The following is a 21,988-nucleotide window of genomic DNA, read 5'->3' as shown; positions in this document are numbered from 1 at the left end:
AACGTTTGAGGTCCAAATATGGTCCAGTGATAGAATCGTTCTAGATCCAGGGCCAAGGTAATGTATGAATAGACTGGAAATTGCCTACGTACTATGTTTTGAGGGAAGGACTTCGCACCCAGTTACCCAGAAAGTCTTTATCTTAGTCCATTCCGGTTGCTATAACAAAATACCACAGACTGGTATTTTCCTGGTAAAAAAAACAGGAATTTATCTCTCACAGTTCTGGAGGCTGCGTCTGAGATCAGGGTGCCAGCACTGTCGGGTGAGGGCCCCTCTTCTAGGGTGCAGATTTCTCATTGTGTCCTCCTATGGAGGAAGGGGTGATGGATCTGTGTATGGTGGCTTCCAGAAAACACTAATCTCATTCAATAGGTGTCCACCCTCATGACCTTAGCCCCTCCCAAAGGCCCCACCTCCTAATACCATTACACTGAGAATTAAGAGTTCCACATATGAAATTTAGGAGGGACGTGTTCAGACCATAGCCGCCCTCAGTAGACTCCTAGACTGGGTTAACTGGAGTATCCTTAAACATTGACTCCGAAACCCTCGTTTTCCAAATAAAAAACCTGAGAGAGGAGAAGTGACTCATTGTAGGTCATCAAGCAGGTGAGGGAGATGGCTAGAACTGGATTGCCTATCTCCAAAATTATAATAAAATGAAAACCACACTCAGCTTCTTTCTCCAATGATAGGCATTTCTTTAAGAAACAATGAGCTGGAATGGTCTGGAGCCTGGACTGAGGGATGCAGCGTGGGATTAGACATGTATAAAATACAAACAGGAAACTTGTCGGTATTTCCTAATGCACATTTTGAAAATAACTTCCTTGTCATTAGAGCAAGAGAACAAAAGAACGAATGCCTCAAGTGTGCTCCGTACAGGAGTGTCTAGGAACACAACCAAGAGAAAATTCCTGTTCAGCATCGTTGGTCAGGTCGCAGAGTAGAAAGTGACAGCACAGTGAAGGGATCTAAGGTGGCTCTGGGAGCTTTAACCATCAACAGATGCAAGAATACTTTGAAAAGGTGGGACTTATTGGTTAAATAATCGAAGTTTATGCTTAAATGATTATTGAAAAGTGAGAACATTTAACGTAGTGTGGTTACTAAATAATAGGGATGTTTTTTTCCTTCTGACCTGAGAAAATTTTTTGTAGCTACACCTTGTAGTATCTGGAAAGGCTGAATGTTATGGAGTTAGGAAAACATTGTTGAAAGGCTCAAATAACTACCAGATAGCACCTTTATTTATAAAGGCTACCAGGAGAGGAGGTGAGAGAGTTGGAGGAAGACCACACGTCGAAGAGCCTCCAAGGGCCAAATCCAGAGGTTTAGAATTGATCAGACATTGTCTAATAAGGAAATAATATGGCCTAAAGAATTTTTAGGACATTTATCTAGCTGGGATATGAAGGGGAGATAGTGGGAGACAATAGCATTAATTCAGGTGGAATGTTCCAGAGGAGGTGGCTGTAAGAATGGCTAAAAAATAGAAAACAGAAAGCAAACAAATATTTGGCAACCCTCAATGATTAGCCATGGGAGATGACGAGGCAATTCAAAGAACTTGTTTTTCTAAGCTTGAAGCTGGTAAGAATGGTCTTACTCCTGATTTGGGCCAGCTTGTGGGAAAGCCTAGTGAGTTCAATTCGTTATTGATGTGGAGAAATAGCTAAGCTTTAGGGGAATGACTACATGGGCTTGGGACATGAATTAGACTTAGCCAGAGATTACAATATGGAGATTCATTAGTCAGCAATGATTTGTGAAAACAGGAGATCAGGTGAGCACTTGGAGTGGATGGAAAAGTAGAAGGGCAGACGATGAAAGTGCAAGCCTTGTGGGACATCTTCAGCTAGCCAGGTAAGGACCTAGAATGTTTAACAGCTACCTGTGAAAGAAGAACAAAGTGGAGGGAATTATTACCAGACTTCAAGACCTACTACAGAGTTACAGTAATTTAGACAGTGTAGTACTGGCATAAGAATCAATAAATATACCAGTAGGACTGAATAGAGTCTGGAAATAGACTCACACATATGTGGTTATTTGATTTCTGTCAAAGACACCACAGCAAGCTAATGTGGAAAGAAAAGTCTTTTCAACACGTGGGGCTGGATATTCATATTTAAAACTTAACCTCAACTAGGACCTTACACCATACACAAAAATTAATTTGAGCTGGATCATAGTTGTAAGCTTAGAAGCTAAGGATAAGACACAAAAATCAATAATAATAAAAGAAAATTTATAAATTAGATTTTATCAAAAGTAAACTCTCTGCTCACTAAAAGACACCATTAAGACAATCAATACAAAGGCCATAAACTGGAAGAGAATATTCACAAATCATATATCTGACAAAGAACTGGTATCTGGGTTATAGAATTCCTACAGATCAATAATAAAAAGATAATGCGATATACATGGGCAAATCAGGGGAGCACACACGTCACAAAGGAGGATGCATGAATGGCCAATAAGCACATGAAAATGTGCTTGACATCACTTATCATCAGGGAAATGCAGATTAAAGCCAAATGTGATACCTCTACACACATACCAGAATGGCTAAAATTAACAAGACTGGATACACCAAACGTTGACAAGGATTTGGAGCAACTGGAACTTTTATACACTGCTGGTAGGAGTGTAAAAGAAAGTACTACTTTGGCAAAAGTTCTGACAGGCTCATAAAATGAACCATACACCTACTCTAGGACACAGAAAATCCACTCCTTGGTATTTACCTAAGAGAAATAAGAGTCTATGTCCACAAAAACCTGCGTAAGACTGTTTATAGCAGCTCTCTTCCAAGCAGCCCAAATTTGGAAGCAGCCCAGTCTGGTTGACTGTTGTCAACCAGAAATGGGTAAGCAAACTGTGGATATAGTCATATTTTGTAACACTACTTAGCAGTAAAAAGGGATGGAAGACTGATAACACACGCCAACATGGATGGATCTCAAAAACATTTTCCTGAGCAAAAGAAGTCTTACAGAGCTTCCCTGGTGGCACAGTGGTTGAGAGTCCGCCTGCCGATGCAGGGGACACAGGTTCCTGCCCCAGTCTGGGAAGATGCCACGTGCCGCGGAGCGGCTGGGCCTGTGAGCTGTAGCCGCTGACCCTGCGTGTCCGGAGCCTGTGCTCCGCAACGGGAGAGGCCACAACAGTGAGAGGCCCGCGTACCGCAAAAAAACAGTATGATAATATTTGTAATAAGTTCTAAAACAAAAACAAGTCATCTAAGGTGAAAAAAAATCAGACCACTGGTTGCCTGTGAGTGGTGGGTGCATATTGACTGGGAAGTGGCACAAGAAAACTTGCTGTGGTGCTGGAAACACTCTATATTACAGGGGTTTGCGTTCCATGGTGTATGCGTTTGTCAAACCAAACTAATTGGTACACTTAAGAAGTTTGTACATTACATTTTATGAAAATTTTAGCTCTCCTTCCCAAAGAAGTATACAAATAGTGTGTGGGGGGGCATGCGTAGGTGCGTGTATGTGGTGGTGTATGGAGAGGGAGGGAGAGAGGTTATTTTAAATAACTTTGTAAATCTGAAAATTCCAAATAAACTTTATTCAAAGGAAAAATCATTAAAATGTACATTTTAGATGGAAGGAATTTGCTTGAAGAAAGTTTTCCTTTCATTATCTTGCTGCTGCTTTTCTTTCTCTATATGATTGTACTGGTCAAACAACCCATATTGCTTGACAACTTCTTTTTAGAGCAGGCAAAGAACAGATGGTTCAATAGAGAAGGGGGAATTAGTAAGACCCATCCACTCCAGTCTAATAAGCAAGGCTGTGAATCGTACTTTGCTCATAGACAATTATCTTTGATTTTTGTCTACTGAAGAGAGTAATTTACTCATCGGGCTTTTAAAAAAAACATGTAGAGCAACTAGGTTTTAAAGACAGGCCAATACTCCAGACTTAGGTGGCTCACAGCCTCTTTCTGGCAACGAGACATAATGGAATGAAGCATTGCGGGGAGGTTATTCTTCTCCGGAGCATCACTTGCATAGCAGGGGCTCTGCCTCTTATCGTCCAGCTACACTAGGCTAACTAATGTTTTCTGGACACTCAATGCTATTTAATGACTCTGTGCTTTGCTTATATTGTTTTTTGTCCTAGAGCCACCTACACTACCTTTCTAGCTCATCTTTTAAGACTCAACTCAAAGATGAACTCCTCTTTGAAACTTTTTCAGTTTTCCTAATCAATTTCTTCCTCCACTGTGTTCTCCCGACACCTTGATTATACGTTTTACACTGTTTATACTAACTGACTGAATTTGATAGTTGCATGTCTACTATTCTAGACTGAGAGTCTCTGGAAAGTAGAACCTGTGTATTTGGTTCCTAGCACAGTTTAGTCACATGATATTCTACTTGATGCAGGTGACGCCAAGGAGATTTGAAGATCTCCTGACTGAAACCTCCGAGAGCAGGTAGCAGGACTCTTTATTCAGTGCCCTGGCCGCTACACACACACGCACGCACACACGCACACACACCATAGGGCAGTGTTTTGTGTGGATTTGGCATACAGTACGTTGGTGAACGTGATGATGATGTACTTTGAAATGTCCCTAAGACCCAGGAAACTCAAATGTTGTGCAAGCTGTTTTGTTCAGCTGTTTTATATTCAAGGGAAAACTGTAGTACAGCCAGCCTTTGAGAACTAATTGAACCTAGCTTTGCAACTTTTAAAGAAGAAAAGAACACTTGGGTGGTAACCATCCAGTTTGTACCAGGGTATTAGTGATGGAGAGGTTTATAGATATGAAGAATGTAAAGCTGAACAATTATTTCCAATTGGAGTTCCACTTTATTAATTCTAGTAAGAAAGGGAAATTTCTCCGTTGCTAAAACCCCAGAATCTCTCTTTTTCTGCAAGACTGACTCAGTCTCAATCCATTTGTCCTTGCGTGAATGCTTTCTCCAGGGCTCAGCTACGTGCCGCGCTGCACTGACAGCTTATAAGGTGATAAATATCCACTGAGCCAACGACCTGAGCAACTGACTCCCAGAAGCCAAGCTTTTATTCATTCATCACCCTTGTACATTTCTCTTACTCTAAGCATTAACTTTACAGAATCAAAAACAAATTATTTTAAGAGTGCACACAATTATTTAGAGTACAGAATGTTGCAGGCATGCTCACTTGTTGTGAGGACACACCTGGGCAGTCCTCCTTAGTGAACGGAAGTGTCATAGCTTCAGAAGCCATTTTACTTTATTCTTCCTGGTATTTTTTGAAGTATAGCTGACATATAATATTATGTCAGTTTCAGGTATACAACATAGCGATTGATATTTTTATACATTATAAAATGATCAATATAAGTCTAGTTACTATCTGGCCCCGCACACAATTATTAAAGTATTATTGGCTATATTCTTTGTGCTGTACATTACATCCCCGTGACTTGTTTATTTTATAAGTGGAAGTTTGTACCTCTTAATCCCCTCACCCCCCCCCCCCCCCCGCTCTGGTAACCACCAGTTTGATCTCGGTACCTATGAGTCTGTTTCTGTTTTGTCTTGCTTTTCTGTTTTGTTTTTTCCATGTTGTCACAAATGGCTAATATTCATGGCTAATATTCCACTGTACATTTATATACCACATCTTCTCTATCCATTCATCTATCAGTGGGCACTTAGATGGCTTCCATATCTTGGCTATTGTCAATAATGCTGCAATAAACTTAGGGGTGCACATATCTTTTTTAGATTACCTTATTTACATTCGTTTTTTTCAGTTGAACTATAGTTGATTTACAATGTGTTAGTTTCAGGTGTACAGCAAGTGATTCAGTTATACATACATATATATATATATTCTTTTTCAGATTCTTTAAAATTAGTGTTTTTGTTTTCTTTGAGTAAATATCGAGAGGTGGAATTGCTGGATCATATGGTAGCTCTATTTTTGACTTTCTGAGGAATCTCTATACTGTTTTCCATAGTGGCTGCACCAATTTACATTCCTACCAACAGGGTAGGAGGATTCCCTTTTCTCCACGGCCTCACAACTCTTATTATTTCTTGTCTTTCTTTTCTTTTTTTTTTCTTTTTTTTTTTTTTTTTTGCGGTACACAGGCCTCTCACTGTTGTGGCCTCTTCCGTTGTGGAGCACAGGCTCCGGATGCTCAGGCTCAGCGGCCATGGCTCTCGGGCCCAGCCGCTCCGCGGCATGTGGGATCTTTCTGGACCGGGCCATGAACCCACGTCCCCTGCATCGGCAGGCGGACTCTCAGCCACTGCACCACCAGGGAAGCCCTCTTGTCTTTTTTATAATAGCCATTCTGACAGGTGTGAGGTTAGGTATCTCATTGTGGTTTTGATTTGCATTTCCCTGATGACTAGTGATGTTGAGCATCTTTTCACGTACCTGGTGGCCATCTCTACGTCTTGAGTGTTGGCTTTTGAAACTTAGCTGTCCCAGCCTCCCTACTGAATAGACATACGTCATCTTCCCAGCGGAACAGAGCATCTCTGAGAACTTTCGGGGGCACATCTATGTGTGTGTGTATGTGTGAAGCGACTGATGAGAGACAGAGAGGCAGAGTGTGTGAAACAAAAATTAACAGAAAAGGAAATATTGGGTTGACATTTGGTAAATTAGTTTAGAATCCTAATACTGAAAACCATCCATTGGGTGTTCTAGAAAGACTTCCTGCATAGTGACAGAATTGCAGCTGTTACAAACCTCTTCAAGAATGCCTATATGGAAAATGAAACATTCCCCTAATGATGCCATGTACTTTTCTGTATTTATTATTAGAGTAACTGTGATGAATACCATGTACTCATGTGATATTAGCAAAGTCATGTGATTTGTACTCATGTGATATTAGCAAAAGGGCTGACTGATTTGGCATAGATTATTGTTCTCTGTGCAACAAATTCAAACTAGCCCCTAAACAGCAGTACAATGTTTAGTGATTAAAAAGGTCCAGGAGGGCTTCCCTGGTGGCACACTGGTTGAGGGTCCGCCTCCTGATGCAGGGGACACGGGTTCGTGCCCCGGTCCGGGAAGATCCCACATGCCACAGAGCGGCTGGGCCCTTGAGCCATGGCCGCTGAGCCTGCGCGTCCGGAGCCTGTGCTCTGCAACGGGAGAGGCCGCAACAGTGACAGGCCTGCGTACCGCAAAAAAAAAAAAAAAAAAAAAAAAAATCTTTCAATCTTAATATATGTTTTGAAATTTTAGTAAAAAAAGAAAATGTTTATGTTTTCCTTCAGTTCTCAGAGGTGGAAAGGACTTGAGATATATAGTCCCGTTCCTTCCTTCTACTGAGAGAAATGAGAAACAAAGAGGGGTAATGACAGAGTGAATGGCAGGGAGGGTACTAGAACATAGGTGTCTTTTGTACAATGCATCACTGAATGGGAATGAGAATTCTTCTGTTCCAGTCTGAAGTTCAAGTACAACAACTAGTACAATAACTAAACTTTCAAGAGTGCTCATGTTAATATAAATCTCTAGACTGTAGATTATCTGAGGGCAGTGACCTGATGTACATAATTCAGTGTGTAACTCCAGTTTCAACCACAGTTCACGGCACATAATGGATGCTCAATAAATACACATTGGAGGGTTTTTCTTTGAATGAATATAAAGAGTTTATTCGGTGCGTATCTGAGTATACAACAACAAATATGAAACAACTTTTTTAAACTTTTTTGTGCACAGGACAGAAAACTGCCTGTACATGCTATGTCCACTTTTGGAACACAGATTTTAACAATTATTAATGCACAGAATCTTACATATCATGCAACTCTATGCCAAGATTCCAACTTTCTTCCATGCAACAGATATGAAGATCTAAATGGAAACCTAGCTAAGTCTTAAACACTTTTCCAGAAGCAGGTATAAGTATATGTTGTTTAGGGGTAACCAGTCTTTTAACATTTCCTTGTACACAATATTCATGTGCCAAATACAATGACAGGAGGACTTATACATACACAGATAAGACATTTCTTATTTTAACAACACAGAAGACAACATCACAGTTCCACAGTTCCTGTCTTTACACAAGAAGCCACAATAGTAGTTTAACATGATAACACAAATGGAATTAAGAGAAATCTATACTTGAGGATAATCTTTTTTTTTTTAAGTAATCTTTACTGACTGGGGTTGACAACACAACACAATTTCTACGCACAAAGTACAGCACAAGAACTCGATCAGAATACTACGAATGTAAAAGAAAAAAAAATTTGGTAAAATCACAAGAACACTGTTACCTTGAGCCTGAGATGCCAATTCAGCTTCAACCCTGAATTTGGTTGAGTTGGATTAAGTGACACAGAGTCCATAGAACCACTGAATTCCAGAAATCATAAAGTTGAGCTATGCCAAAGTAAAGAATACATACAAATCAAGCATAGATAGAAAACATTAAGCCAAGAAAACAACACGGTTCACAGAATTTTGTTTGCCCCTACAAAACATTGAAGCAGTTAATTTTTTTCTGTTTTGTTTTGTTGTTTGAAGAACAATGGTGGTCTTTTCAATTTTCTTGGTTGGGGAGCAATTTTTTAAATCAGCATTAGTGCTGTGAAATGTTTTTGGTTTGTCTTCCCCAAAGCATAGGTGAGATCATGAGAAAATTGGGCAGTCCTTCTCCCAGATTTAATTCACTGATCATGCTTGGCACTCTTTTTTTGCACAAGCTCGTTCTAAATTATGGGGCGTCTGTATGGATGAGAAGAAGGTTTGATGGCAGATTAGAGTAGTGAACTCTGCCTTGTTTGTTTGGTAAATGTCATGGACAAATCTGAACATTTGGGTGAAGGACTGCTAGAATTAACAGCACCTGGAGGTAAGGTTCTGTTACAGAGCCCTTGTTTTGCCCTCACTGGCTACGTTGATTCATTGTGGCTCATGGATTTGCCTCCATTCAGTACACCGGAGACACTTCTGCTCTTGGTTGGGGTCCCGCTTCCAGATCGGGAGAACTCCGTGAGGTCATGCAGAGACGGCTCCTTGTACATGGCCACTGCAAAGCAGAGAGACAGGGCATCAAAGGCCACCTCACTGGCCCTCAACTTTCCTTCTGCCCACTAGGCTTCCAGGCTGGAGGCCAAACCTGAAAAATGCCGCTTTCAAGAACTCAGTAGAGAGTGGACTGGACCAGATGAAGCAAAATCCAGTCTTGGTACAGAAGCGTGTAGAGAACTCTAATGCCTAATTTCCATCACTGATGGTTTTAGATATATGAGAGGATTAATGAAAAATGCATTTAATAAAGCTCTTAGAAGTTTAAATATGATCTACAGCATGCTGTGCAAGGCAAATATTAAAAGTGAAAACATTTTCAAACACTGATTTCTCTCAGACTTTAAAATGAAACTCTCCAAGACTCTTAAGTATTAGCACAGTTCTTAATGCAATAAATGGTAAATATTATTGTTGTGCTGTAAATAACAGCCCTGGCTTACGCTTATGGAGCACTTAGAACGTGCCAGATACTGTTGTAAGTGCTTCACGTGTGTTATCTCATTTAATCCACATGCAAATCCCATGAGGCAGGTGTTTTTATCCATATTTTACAGAAGGAACTTGAGCTCAATAATCTGCCCAAGACTATCTGGTTAGTAAAAGCGGAAGCTGGGCTTTGGACCCAAGTAATCTGGCTCCAGAAAATGTGCTGTCAAAGGGCACTGTGTTGATTTGACTGGATGTCTGCCCCTCCTGTAAACCGCTCTTCTCTTTCTGGATTTTCTACCGCTTTTCCACCACATCTCACTCCTTCTAACATCCCTACTTCCTGCAGCCCATTCCTATCCCTCACTCTTTCTCATTTGCTACTAAGCTGCTATTAATGACCAAAAACCAAAACTATGAATGAATGAAAATTGTTGGGACAATACTGTTGGGCCCTTAGAGAGATGGGCCCAAGGAGCTTTCTGATAAGTGTTAAGTATGCACACATTTTAGCACCTGTGTTCCTGTCCAGGGATCATTTTGGCATAATTTGGGGTTCTTGGCTGTCCTAAGTTAGCAATTAAGCTATCTCCACATAAGAAAGGTGTTACCACGTGCAGATATACTATGGAAAAGTTAAAATCAGGAGATTAGATGCTATTGTCAATGCTTTAGTGTTTTTTTAAGTGCAAAATGTTACTGAAGTTTTGTATAAATGCCTTAGTATGGAAGAATTACATTCCACTTTCGAAAGCGTGATAAAGGATTGATTTCAATACTGATACTTATTTAATCCATAGCTGGTATAATATCTAGTTTACCTTTCAGTGGTTTGGGCAGAAAGTGAGCTGCAGGCTTGTTCTTCTTCACATGGTTTCCTTTCATGATCTCTCCTTCTTTGTTCAGACCCAGATACCACCCTCGGCCTGACTGCTGCTGACGGTATATCATTGATGAATATGTCACATAATAATTTTCAAACACCGATTCTTTGAATTTGCACTCAGGTGTGAAATGTTCCTACAAGAGAAGTAAATAAACAAAAGCTCAATATTTATAGCTATGGATTTCATGGAGAACCATATGGTATCATCCTTCAGGAGTTTAGGACATACTTTGTTAGAGCTTGTTATGACTGCTGTTCTATTTTAATAGCAGAAACTATTATCATTGGAAACTAAAACTATATATAACATTTCATGTGATGCTTTAGAAAAGGCCCTAAGTGCAAGTGCTACTGATCAATGATTAGCTCTCTTTGTAATAAGGTAATGGAAAAATTAGAACCAGCCACCTAAGTGTAATGTATTGGAAAAATACAGGAGCCAAAGATTGAAAAGACAAGTATAAAACTGTCACATGGAGCTTTGTTCCCTTTGGGATTAAATATGAGAAAATAAACATCCGATCCTTGTACTTAATTTTCATAGATTATCCAGTTACTATGTACTATAATTTTCAATTGCCCCAGGCTGAAATCTGTGTTATACTGTTACAATGCTGGCTGCCTAGATTTCTAAAGAGATGCTACAAAGAAAGACTACCTTTTACTTTTAGATAAACCAAATTGAATTTTTTTCTTCAGATCAGTGGACCTTGACTTAAAAAGAAAAATAAAATTCCCTCATCACCTCATTCTTGCCTTACAGTAACATTTCACAAAAATCAATATAGAAACAAGGAATTTACAGTAATTCTACCAGCAGACATGAGAGAGGAGGCCAGGAGACTTTGAACCCAGCAACGTGATTTCCTGCCATGTGCGTGGCCATGTATTCTTTGGACTTGCCCATACAAAAGAAGGGTTCCTGACCTAATAGACTGTTTTTGAAAACAAACAAAAAACCCCAGAAAACCTTCTTTCAAGTTTTGCAATATGTGTATGTATGCAATAAACAGCTATTTAAAATATCCATTTATAAGCAAAGTGAAATGAACAGCAGATTTTAATCTCTAAGTTATCTATAGACTAGCAGTGGGTCCACTTGGAGTAAAAGATGATGAGGAAAATGTGAAGTGAGCTACACGAGAAAGTGGCACTAAGGAAGCCATTCGATTTGTACTATTTTGCTGAGATATTATCAGGAATACGTTTTGATAAAACCCTGAAAAAACACCCACCTTGCAATAAAAATATTGCAAGATTTCTGGACACCTGTCTTTTCTGAATGATGTCTCCATGGTCCTACCTTCCTTCATGTTAGATAGCATTCCAAGCAAAGCACACTATCTGAGCAACAGACAGTGATTTACTATCAGAATCACTTCAGCAAAGTGGGACAGATTCCTCAAATGAGGCAGCCTTTTCCTGAAAGTTAAATAATTGAACACTTTTTTCTGGAAATCCACAAAATCTGTTTCACTCAGTAATCTCACTGGTTCCCCCATCTGGCTTCCAGGGTGCATGGATCAGAGTCATCTTTTGGCATAATTTCAGCCTAGGGGCATACTTGATAGATCCTCAGAAGATTCACACAATTTCAACCTACTCAAGAAGCAATGTACTTCGAAGGCAACTATCACGTGGTAGGAACGAAAGTGTTCTATTTATGGGCTGTGAATGTTCCTCTTTGTAGAATTCTCAACATAGGGAAAGCCAAGGTACGTCTACAAAGAAATCTGACTAAAATAGTCCCCATGGGTCCTCTAGGGATGAGGACAGTTGTATAGAATGTTGGTTTCGCCTTGCCTAGCGTAAAATGACAACCTGACGTGGCATTTAAAATTCTCCACAATTCAGGGACTTCCCTCGCGGTCCAGTGGTTAAGACTCTGCGCTTCCAATGCAGGGGGGCGCGGGTTCGATACCTGGTCAGGGAACTAAGATCCCACATGCCGTGCGGTGTGGCCATAAATAAATAAATAAGTAAATAACTAGATCTTCACAACTCAGTCGCTACCATGCCTTGTTCTCCACCATAGAACCATGTGTGCCTTTGTGCCTTTACAGATGCCATTCATGTCATTTCTGTACCTCTCTACCTACTGGCTTTCCTCTCATTCCTCAAGGTCTAGCTCAAATATGACTGCCCCTGGAATCATATATGATCTCTCCCAATCAGAACCGATGACACTCATATTTGTGCTCCCGGAAACTCTATCTACATCTCCAGCACGGCCCTGTGACCCAGGCGTGTGCATTCCTTGCTCCAGAAGGCAAGGAATTTGTCTTATTTCTGAATCCACCTTCCAGTCATAAAGGACTGGTCATACTGTCTAGCACATAGCAGACCACTTGGTTATTGCTTACATCTGCATTGCAGAGATTCAGATTGAATTCGGAAATTCCAGGATTCAGAAGTATCAACCAGTAAAAAGTCTGCAGGGAATTTCCTGAATGCCATAGAACGAAATCAGCTGTATATAGAAGGAGGTTGTCATTGCAGGGACAGACCCTGCATGTGTGACTTCGTAACTGTTTAGAATAACAGATACTACACAGATACCGGCACTTACAACATGAGGAGGAAAAAAACTCAGCAATTGTTACAACTATTGGAAAATGGCAAGGAAGGACTCAATGAACTGAATGCTCTGTCACATCCTGGCAATTTCTTAGTCATCACCACTAAATTTGGACTCAAGAACTCAGTAGAGAGGGAGGAAAATAAGGCCAAAAAAAGAATGTTGAAGCCACCAAAGGAGTGTTCTGTTCTCTGTGTGTGACACTGTCATTTTATCCAGTGCTGGAAGGAATAGGCAAAAGAGGCTTGATTTTTATCAAATGTGGAAAGATGTGAACATCCCACCCAATACAGGAAGGGCCACCAAAGGGAAGAGGGGTGCAGCTGCCTCTCTCTGTCTCAGCAGTGGTTCACAGAAATAACAGAAATTGGATCAGACCCTAACCAGAGAAGCCCTGTTCAGAGAATACCAGGTAGACATCTGGCAAGGAATCAATCTCCTTTGATTGACCTGAAGGTGATTATTAGCGCTCTCGAAAAAGGTACTGTAGTGGCCTTGATACACAGTAGGCACTAAACAGAGGCAGCAGTCATTGTGCTCTATATTTAATATGCATTAGATAAATACCTGTTATCATAATAAGTGAATTAAAAAGATGTCAAGCATTCCTTACACAGCCACTAAGAAATTATTTGGCATGAATACAAAAGAAAAGGTGCTTTATATCTTCTAACCTTTTATGCATCGATTTCTCTTAAAAGTTGTTTACCTCTCTTGCATATCTATACTAATTTCAGAGGAATAATGTTAGTAATATTCAGAGGAATAACTGAAAAAAATACAGATATTCAATCTCTCTAAAATCTCTTCTCTGTAATCATCATCTCTATTCCCCTTAAAGTTCAAGGTTAGTTTTTTTCTCAGTGAATATTGAACTTTTTGTCCAAGGAATCCATACTAGTTAGTTACAAGATCGTATTTTGGGTGACAAATGAAGAATCTACATTTGCAGAATGAGCAGATCCAGGAGCAAAACCTAATACTTCTCTTTTTTTTTTTTTTACCAATTTACTCACTATTAAGGGCAAAATAGTTCTTTGGAGGTTGAAGTATCACTGACAAGAAGAAAACATTTGAAACCCTCAACATCAGGTCAATAGAGCATATAGGAGAATACTTACAGCTACAGATGGTGATGGTCAGCTGCCCTTATCAGGACATACCTCCACACAGACTTTGAGAGGCAAGAGAATAAGGCATTAACACAATCAGTAACATCGGATATATGCAAAGAATCCCCAGATACAATGGTGTGCTACAAAGCATTTTGGTCCAGAACAAAGGCTCTGGACCTGGGTAAATTGCTATCCTCTTTAGGGTCAGAAGAAGCAACAGTGCCTTGAGTTGCCCCTGGCACCAAGGGCAAAGTACGGAGGAGATGCGTAACTCTCTGGCCTCCTGGAGCTGGAGCCGGTTCAGAAGAAGCATGGGCTGTGATGGTGGCTTCCTTGAAGGGAGCCAAGTAAGGGGCTCGTCACTCAGCAGGTGATGTGCAACTGTAGCCTCAATAGCCATATCCAAAAAGGTGAGAGCTCAAAAACATCTATATATCATGTACGTCATTCCCGTGCCCTAAACACATCTACGATACCACAATACACACACCACGACTAAGTGCCTTCCTGATTAAAAGAAGTCATTCTGCAAACATAGGCCTTAATGTCAGGTTTTTCATACTTTCCCCCCCTGCTTTTGTATTTTCAGCTATGCTACCAACAGATAGGGTGGCAGTGTTTCACTTGAGTCTGTACCTCAGTAGGCTTTGAGGAGTGCCATGACTATTCTGGCTGTGCCATGTGGCATGTGGGATCTTAGTTCCCCAACCAAGGATTGAACCTGTGCCCCCTGCAATGGAAGTGTGGGGTCTCAACCACTGGACAGCCAGGGAAGTCCTGCCATGACTATTGTAAGCATTTCCTTTGAACACATTTCTCTCAAAAGAAATCTTTTGTAAATGGGTTGCGCTGATTTCCTTGGATCTCAAGAGAGCAGCAGAGTCTCCTCAGGTTGTCCATACATAAAATGGGAACACTAAGGTCCTAGACTGTTGAACAAAGCCTGAACATTGAATATAAGCTTTCACATATGTATACGCTATGTCAAGCGCACAAATCCTGGTAGAGGTGAATGTTTCTCAATTCATTTTGTTCTATTCACATGCAATATTTTCATTGGCATCACAGAACACAGAAAAACAGTTTCGACATCGATGAGTGAGCATCTAAAGAAACTTTAAAAAATGAACCCAGTGAAACATGATTTCCTCTTTTCAGCAGATGCTATAAACATATTATAACTGACCTATCTCTCCCTTTAATCCTCTCACTTCCTTCTCTTTTCCTCCTCTCTTCTGGCCACATTCTCAGTAGCCTGAAGATCCAATTAATTTAACAATTACTGCCAATAGCAAGGGTCACTCTTCTAATTCTCAGCCACGTTCTGATGACAATTAATTTTCTAGATTTAAAGTTAGCAGGTTATTGAAGCAGGTCTGACTCGTGTGTGTCAGTTATTCCCCAGCCTAAAGAAAATAATATGCAAATTAAAATTAGATTTTCAACTCTGTTAAAAAAGAAAACAAAATAGAATCTTTAAAATATGGGGGGTGGGGCTTCCCTGGTGGCGCAGTGGTTGAGAGTCCGCCTGCCGATGCAGGGGACATGGGTTCGTGCCCCGGTCCGGGAAGATCCCACATGCCGCGGAGCGGCTGGGCCCGTGAGCCATGGCCACTGAGCCTGCGCATCCGGAGCCTGTGCTCCACAACGGGAGAGGCCACAACAGTGAGAGGCCCGCGTACCGCAAAAAAAAATAAAAAAAAAATAAAATATGGGGGGTGACACTGTAACTACCTATATTCTCTATATAAGCTTCCCCTCTATCGGTGATTTCAAAATCCAGGATTAATTATTATATTCAGGATTTTGATGTTCTCTCCCAGGGTATATTTGATGTGAATGAACTTCATTATTACTAAGATCAAAGCGCGAGAAAGGAGAGGTTGGGGAAGAGGGAATCAATACTTAGCCAGTGCACTGTAGCTAAACAAAATTATTAATTCAGGATAAGCAGAGTTTGGTTTGTTCACTCAGATGTCCTCTGGACTGTGGGATACTTGAGGGCAGCTCCTAGCATGGGGCCTGGCTTAAAGTCAATGATCAATGTAACTCTGGTGAAATAAATAACAGAAAGAATGAAATATCATAGGAAGAGGACTTGGGAGCTAGCTTATACAGATCCAAAAAAAAGGTTAAACATGGCGGGGTATGAATAGAGGGCTGTTTTAGAGGAGAGACTGACAAGTCAGAACTTGCCTGCCAGGGCAGAAAGAGTAGGTGATAAAAGGAGGAAAGCAGTCTACAGATAAATTCAATTGAAAAAACTGGAGAGGGAGGGAGAGAGGGAGGAGAGAGGGAGGGGTGGAAGGGAAGGATGGAGGGAGGGAGGTGGAGAGGGAGGAAGAGAAGGGGGACCAATAAGGACAAAACTGATGCTAAAGCTGCAAGAATAAAGAGATTTCCTGGTAACCAAGATATAAGCATTAGACTGATACTGTTGGTCTTTGGGTCTGCAAATAGCAGACATTGCAACTAAATTCTATTAACTCGATTTTTGTAAAATGGCGGGGGAGGGGGAGGGAACACCTGACCTTACAGGATGGATGAGGAGCCAATGAGATGATGTATGTGAAAGAAGCTCTGAAAATTGTAAAGCTCCATACACATGAAACGTGGAATTACTCTGATAATACATGCCCAGAAAACCAAGGCAAAATAAATAAATTCTCTCTTCTTCTCGAAGTTCTTTTCACCCTGGAATCAATTTCTAAAGAAAGGATCTGCCTATATGTGTTTTATTAACATGGAAGGAGATAAATTCTGCCAAAAATTAGGACTGCACATGAATGACACTCAGTGTTCTCCTCCAAGCTTGGTTCCCCGAAAACTGTTTTGCTTCCTTCCATTTGTCATTTTGGTCTGCAGTCGGCTGAAAAGGCTGCAGTGCTTCAAGCCACAGCACTACAAAAATGAAGCGCTGAAAAATGGGCTTCGTGAAATACCATGCCACAAAATGACTTCAAAGTACCCATGCTAACTGGCAACCATTTGTAAAGAAACACAGATTATAATTAAGAATATGCACATGGGACTATTTCTCCTCATATGGTTATAGTGAAACTTCTTGGTAGCAGTTTTGTATTCCAAGAAATCTAATAGACATTTTCATTTACCTTATGTTGAGCCCACAAAATAGGGCAGCGGAGCATTGCTTTTTCTCAACTCCTCACAAACAAAAAATGAAAAAAAAAAGTTAATGAGTTTGTCAACCGATGCCCTGTTTAAAACAGAATTAGGATGCAGATATGACCACATTTTAGCCCTGGGTTTCATTGAGTCCTTGGTATCGGCTTGTTCTGGATTGTCATATATTTCTGTAGAGAAGTCTCATGCAATGTCAAATTTTACAATTTGTTTTATAAAATGCACTGAAATAAGATACAATAAAGCAGGAGACAAAACAAAAACACCATATCCCTTACAGAGCCTAAGAGGGGTGATTTTTGTTGTGATAAAAAATTACATGATCCTAAGGCCTCACTCAGCTCCAAACCTGGTCAGCAGATACATTTTGAAATGGAAGTAACTTGCTGAGACTTGTGACGAAGAAGAGGGAGAGGCCATACGTCTCCAGGGCTGTATAACTGGCCCAAGGCAGTGTCAGTCTGACCCAAGCCTTGTAGAAGAATACAGATTGGTTAAGAACCCAATTAGCAGAAGATGGATTTTATTTTACATAAGATATGTTACAGAGACTGTGGCCATCATATTATTTTTTTAAAATCTTACTAGATTAAATCTTGCTGTTGAACAAAAATCTGTGGAAAAGCATTTTTTTCAACCGAAGAACAATTCTCTAAAGTGAGTAATTCTCTCCAACTTTGTCTATTATGTGTATTAACTCGTGATGTTGGCTTTTCTTATAAGCAGGGCTGACCTATGTGTTTTGAAAGGGGAATCAAATATCAGATACGATTTCTAAAAATAAACTTTCCTGTCTTTTGGCTGGTTACTGGAATTAATCTGTGACCATTAGCTAACTATTCTCCATTACTGTGAAGCTTTCTAGTTTGTGGCAAGATTCTTCTGTATAATAACTTCACAGGGGGATCTAAGCCCATCGGCAAGAGAATGACTTTGGAAGTATTTGTAGTCAGTTAGAGAATAAACTTAGTAGGTTGTATCCTTTTAAGTAGCTCTTCCAAGCTCCTGTCCAAAAATTCAAAGCCTGGGAACTCTGAAAACTTTTCCTAGACATCCAACAAACTGTCATGCAGAGGAGAAAGGTTCTTTCTGCGTAGATCAATTGAAAAAACTCTGGCAAGGTAGGTGGCCTGTTAAAAATAAACATCATACCCACGTGGGTGCATAGCTTGTTCTAGTACTACAGGCAATTCTGAAGGTGGTAATTTGTACTGGATAGCGGTTGTGTTAGATTTGATAGGGTGTGTCTCTGTAGAAGAGAGTCATTTACAATTGCCAGGAGTCTACTTCTTCAAAGACTTTCAAAGAAGACTTCTTATTTTTTTCTCTTGCACAGGTAGGAAAGCAATGCCACTGTTCAGAAGGAAATCACTAATGCCTGCTTTCCACTGCAAACCAGAAAACCTGGAATCACAGGGCAGGGTGCAAAGGCCTCATCTATAAACCAAGGATGAGAAAGATGTCGTAGAGGGCTGTTGGACTGCCACATCACATAACACCTGCAAATGACTTCTGGGGATAGGACATCTTACAGAGTCCTCTTTCTATGTAGAGAGCACATTTCCACTAATATTTGCCCCTTGAAAGGAGCTCATGAAAGGATGCTTGAGACAGTCACTTACCATGAGTCTGAGTAGTACTCAGGGGTAGTCAGTAGTACTCAGGGGTAGTCAATTCATTAAGTTAAGACTCAAATGGAAGAATTCATTCTCAACTACTCCTTACCCCAGGAGCCTAGGACCCTTTGCGTATCTAACGATCTGACTTAATCTCGACAGCAGGCCTCTGTAACAGCCTCAGAATGGCCTGAGAGAGGAGTTCTACCACCTCACAAGTGAGAAAGCCACAGGAAAGTAGCCCTTAACAAGCCATTCCTTTATGAACTCAATTGCGAGTGCGCCTTTTCACCCAAACAGTCACTGTGTAGACAAGAGCTGTGATGTCAATTCTCTTCTCAATGGACAGTTCCAACATTGGCTGAAGGTTCAGCTCTTCCTCCTATTCATGAGCCCTGGCTCTCTGAACACCAAAGAGCTCTGTTCAAACCTGCCTCTTCCACCTTCCAGATTTCTGACTTTGGGCAATTTACCTGGGCTCTGATCTTGCATCTCTAAGAGGAGAATAGCATCATGTGCCTCCCAGGGAGGACTGCAGAGGGCATGGAAAGCAGCTAGTGTATGTGTAGGTGCTCACAGACTGCGGGATCCCTTGCCTTGACTTAATTTTCTGTTCATGTGACAGCAAGGAGAATGCAGCCTCCTCCCAACTTGAAACTGGTATGAAAACTAGTGGTTGTCAGTGCAAACAAACGGAGTAGAGAAGCACCTTTCCAGTTCACAGAGAGATTCGTGTTACACATTAACCATATGGGTGAGGATTGCTTTCGTTAGTGATTCCTTTGCAAGGGTAACAATACATGAGCTCTTAATATGGGGCTTAAGATATCCTAGGATTCTAAAATTGGAATTACTGTAATGTGTATCAGTGAACCCACATGATATTAAAGAGATTTGTGAACTAATCCAGTATTAATGGCCCAAATGACATCTACATGTCTCATTTTAATTATTATGCCACAAAAGTTACAACATTATTATCTCATTTCTTTTGTTCTAAACCAGTGTTTTGCTAGTTCTACTTTCATAATGCAGGCTACTGATAACAACAATACTGAAAAATCTAATAGTACCTTATGCTTAAGCAGTACCTACTTTTAAAGTTTTCTACAACTGCTTAAACAGTTTTGACATTCGAATGAGATAAGGGACAGTTTAACAATGATGATGATAAGAAAGGTAATGATTACAATGGATTTGGTAGACCTTTTTTTTAACAGTTGAAGAAATGAAACCAGAGATATTAATACACTGGAATCTGGCTTTCACACCTTCTTTTAGAGAATGAATCCAGAGCAGGGAAGCAGCTCCTTCCAGAGGAAGCTGAAATCTGTTTAAGGTAGCTGCTGTTGACATGTGAGAGGCCCTTATTTTAAGGCAACCTGATCTCTAAGGGCTGAAAAACACCGAGGACCCAGCAGTGCTAACTGGCCCTGGGCTGCAGAGGGAAGGAAGAGCTTTAACTCAGAGCACAAGCCAAGCCCGCCAGCCTGTCTGCCACTGGCCTGGCTTCTCCAGCAGGCCAGGCAGCTTCCCATGGATCTTAAGTAAACGTGTCCATGGAACATTCTCCTAGCTCATGCCATGAAAACTTCATTCTTCTACTGCAAAATATTCATCTCTGAGTCTCTGCACACTTGGGGTTTTTTTTTTTTTTTCTTTTTCTTTTCAGGGACCTCTTTACACTCGGAGTTTTTAGGGGATGACCCCAGAACGATTTTACTGAAACTAGGCACAGAGGTGGGTAACCGGTAAAACAGCCTGATCAGAGTCCTGCGTATGTGCATACGCTCACAATAGAGACAGAAAGACCGACAGACGGGGGTGGCAGACAAAAAGAGAACAAGAAGTGAACAAAGAGAAAGTCCATGCGATGATTTCTTCTTTTTCCCAATTCTGTAATCCTGTGGCCTTTGAAAAATGCCTGCTATTCCCCACCCCATACAAGAGGGAAGGTGGGAAAGTGAGCCATCTCGCTTGTTGGAGAAAATCTGTTTCCTGTCCCAATTCCCAGCTGTGCTCAAACCTCAGGGTAAAATCTGAGAAGCCACCTAGGGCAGGTTGTTCTTCTGTTAGTATCTATAGAGGAGACTGATAAACGAATAAACCTATTTCTTCCTAGAGATTTTCCTATATGTAATGTACATCCATCTCTGAAAGAAAAGAAAAAGGGAATCCAGGTCTTTCGAGAAACTCAGGATGAGTGCAAAGCTTATTAAAATAAGATACTTTGAAAGATGAACGTTGCTATCATAAAGTGAATTATATTTTCATAAGAGGAATGTAATGCTCAGATGTGTAGCTATGGTGCAGTAAACAAGACAACGGTTCCCTATTTATGACCAAACTGTGGTCACCTGTGATGCCGTTTATTATAATCATCACCTGATATTATGGTTAGGGAGAAACCACTGCAGGGAAGCCTGAATTCTAAGAACGCAATGCTTTACAGGAGTGTTTAGACCGAGTATCCAGCTACAATTCATAACTGAGCTTTTGATAGCTTAGTTTAAATTAAATTTGGTCTGTTCTAGATTTCCTGAAATACCGCAACATTTTTAGATTAATTTTTTACAGGGTTTTGATGACATTCAATTCTGAGATAGGCAAATTACAGTTCTTTATCAAAATATGCAATTTCAATTTTCAAATATTTGTTACCTTAAGTATTACCAGAGTTTGAAAACACAATGCAAGAATATAATATAAACTCTGAGGATATATCAAAATGATTAATACTTCATAAGCTTTGCACAGCCACGACCTGTTTGCAATAATTTTCAGCTTCCATTTTCAACAGTGTAGACTGTTAAAGCGTTTGCACGAGAATGCAAAATACATAAATTATCCCTGCAAGGAACACTTAAAACTTAAGGTAATTATATAGCATAGAAGTGACTTCAAAGAACTCCAACAAAATAACAAATAATTCTACAGTCACCCTTTAAAATGCTTATTATTCTGTGTTACCAGTGATCTTGACCACTAAAATCCCTCTCTTTACAATTATATTCACATTATCAATTCTTACTTTGTTCTTTTACCATCAAGCTCTTACAGCTGGCCCTGAAAATTTGCATGCTGTAAAAGCTGAACTAGACAGCTAGTAGAGATGAATTCCCCAGTTATATCCATGCTGTGAACAGAACCATAACCCCCCCCCCAATATACCTTATCATTGCACTCTTCTA

General features: G+C 40.4%; 1 protein-coding gene across 3 annotated transcripts in view; it reads right to left on the bottom strand.

Moving 5' to 3' along the window:
• Positions 1 to 7,636: 7,636 nt before the first annotated feature.
• Positions 7,637 to 21,988, bottom strand: part of FGF13 (fibroblast growth factor 13) — a 496,141-nt gene continuing 481,789 nt past the window's right edge. For all 3 annotated transcript variants that reach the window (XM_081222678.1, XM_081222677.1, XM_081222676.1), the window contains 2 exons: positions 10,280 to 10,478; positions 7,637 to 9,030 (listed from right to left, as the gene is read on the bottom strand). In XM_081222678.1, the coding sequence (XP_081078804.1) occupies positions 8,894 to 9,030; positions 10,280 to 10,478 (336 nt within the window). In that variant the 3' untranslated portion in view covers positions 7,637 to 8,893. The remainder of the gene's footprint in view (positions 9,031 to 10,279; positions 10,479 to 21,988) is intronic.

The sequence above is a fragment of the Mesoplodon bidens genome (genome assembly GCF_964165515.1).
Source record: "Mesoplodon bidens genome assembly, chromosome: X".
NCBI lineage: Eukaryota > Metazoa > Chordata > Mammalia > Artiodactyla > Ziphiidae > Mesoplodon > Mesoplodon bidens.
This window is presented reverse-complemented; position numbering and strand designations above follow the sequence as displayed.